At 63.9% G+C, this 1773-nt stretch overlaps 1 protein-coding gene across 1 annotated transcript in view; it reads left to right on the top strand.

Annotated features, from left to right (window-relative positions):
• Positions 1 to 608: 608 nt before the first annotated feature.
• The window catches only part of CILP2 (cartilage intermediate layer protein 2), an 8596-nt gene continuing 7431 nt past the window's right edge, over positions 609 to 1773 (top strand). The window contains 2 exon segments of the mRNA XM_010847249.1: positions 609 to 691; positions 1587 to 1685. Of these exon segments, the coding sequence (XP_010845551.1) occupies positions 628 to 691; positions 1587 to 1685 (163 nt within the window). The 5' untranslated portion in view covers positions 609 to 627.

The following is a 1773-nucleotide window of genomic DNA, read 5'->3' as shown; positions in this document are numbered from 1 at the left end:
CCACTGCCGCCTCGCCTGGGCCTCCTCTGTGCGCCGCGTCTGCCGCGGGGGCGGGCAGCCTCGGGGGGGAACTGCCCACCGGTCCTCCGGTGGCCCAAGGCGGGAGGGATGGAGGGCAGACGCACATGGGACTTCCTGCTGGCCTCCGAGAAAACCGGAGCCAGAAGAGTGGCGGGTGGATTCCGGGTGGGATTGATTACCAGCGTGCTCGGGGCGACCTAAAGCCAACAGATTCGAAGTGAGACCCGGGGGAGGATTTCTAGCCGCCTAAAGGGCTGCCTAAAGCCTGAATGTCCGGACGGCTTCAGGCTCTGTTCCAGGAGGCACTTCCAGACGTGGAGAAGGGAGGGTGGGCTCAGGAAGGGACTTCCAGTCGGCGACGAAGGGACGCAGGCCAGCCCTAGGGCGGAGGTACAGCCGGATGCACCGAGGGGGTCGCCCCAGAGGGGTGGTCACCCAAGTCACCTCGGGCCCGGGAGTTGCCCAGACGGGGCGTGGCCTGCATGGGGCGTGGCCTGCGGCCGCGTCCCTCCCCCATCCTCAGCCCCAGCGGCCGCCAGACCCGCGGGAGTCCGACCCGAGTGCGCAGCGGAGCTGGGACCCTCCCTCCGATCTTCGGACCTGACCATGTCGTCACTGCCGACACTGCTCTGCCTCTGTGTTGCCGCCGCACACCTGGCGGGGGCCCGAGGTGAGGCGCCCCTAGACCCCCGCCCAGCCCCCCTCCAGGCGCCCGAACGTCTGGCAAGCAGCCGGAGCCTGGAGACAGAAGCAAGGGACCCACTCGCTTCCCCACGCTGCAGCCGCCTTGCCCGCCTCGGGAGTGGAGTGAGGGGGCAAGGACAAGATGGAGCTCCCTCCGGGACCACCTGGGGGCAAGAGGGGACTGCAGGGTATCCATCGCAGCCACAGCGTTTGGGCCCTGAATCATCCAGTCTTGTCGCCAGGATGAAGGGGTCAGAACTGTCCCCTCTCACCGAACTCCTCCCCTCTTGCACACACACACACATACCATTCAGAAGAGAAACTCCCATCTCTGGAACACTCAGTAGAGCCGGGCACTGGGCCTATTTTTCAGATGGGGAGACTGAGACTCCAAGAGGGAAGGGACTTGTCTGTCACTGCCCAGCCTGGCTATCTCAGACACCTCAAGGCCAGAGAAGTCAGGCTAGATTCCAAGGACTTCCCCTTGGCAGCCTGGGCCCCGAGTGCAGGGATGTAAGGTAGACTGAGGGAGCCAGCAAAGGGATGAAAGAAAATTCAGATCAAGATGAGGGCAGAGAGAGGCACAGCCAACTGAATTCATGGCCATTGAACACAGTGGGAGAACTGTGTCTGGGGGAGTGAAGAGGACAGACTTCCCCAGCCTAAGGGGCTGTGTCTGAGTGAGGGATGGGCTGTGAGAGCCTGGGGGTGGGGAGGTCAGGGGAGGCTTCCTGGAGAAGGGGAGGCTGCTGTGCTTGGGGTCCACTGAGGTTGGAGTGTGGCTTCTCCTCTGTGAAATGGAAGAGACTGTGGCAGCACCTCACATACCAGGAGCTCACAGAGGTCTCCCCCCACCCCGCCACGCCTTACCCCTTTGATAGGTACTCCGGACGCCGAGGAGCCCACGGTGACCGCGTGGGGCCTTGAAGGTTCATCGTTGCGCCCTGGCCAGCCCTCGCCAGCCCTGGAGGACTGGGAAGGTGAGCCAGTTTGGGTCTGAGTCCTGGTTCTGCTGTGGGCTCTGTGTGAGCTCTGGCTGGTGGGGTCATGTGAGAAGGGGGATGCAAG

This window comes from Bison bison, unplaced genomic scaffold, assembly GCF_000754665.1.
Source record: "Bison bison bison isolate TAMUID 2011002044 unplaced genomic scaffold, Bison_UMD1.0 scf7180017864248, whole genome shotgun sequence".
NCBI classification, from domain to species: domain Eukaryota; kingdom Metazoa; phylum Chordata; class Mammalia; order Artiodactyla; family Bovidae; genus Bison; species Bison bison.
This window is presented reverse-complemented; position numbering and strand designations above follow the sequence as displayed.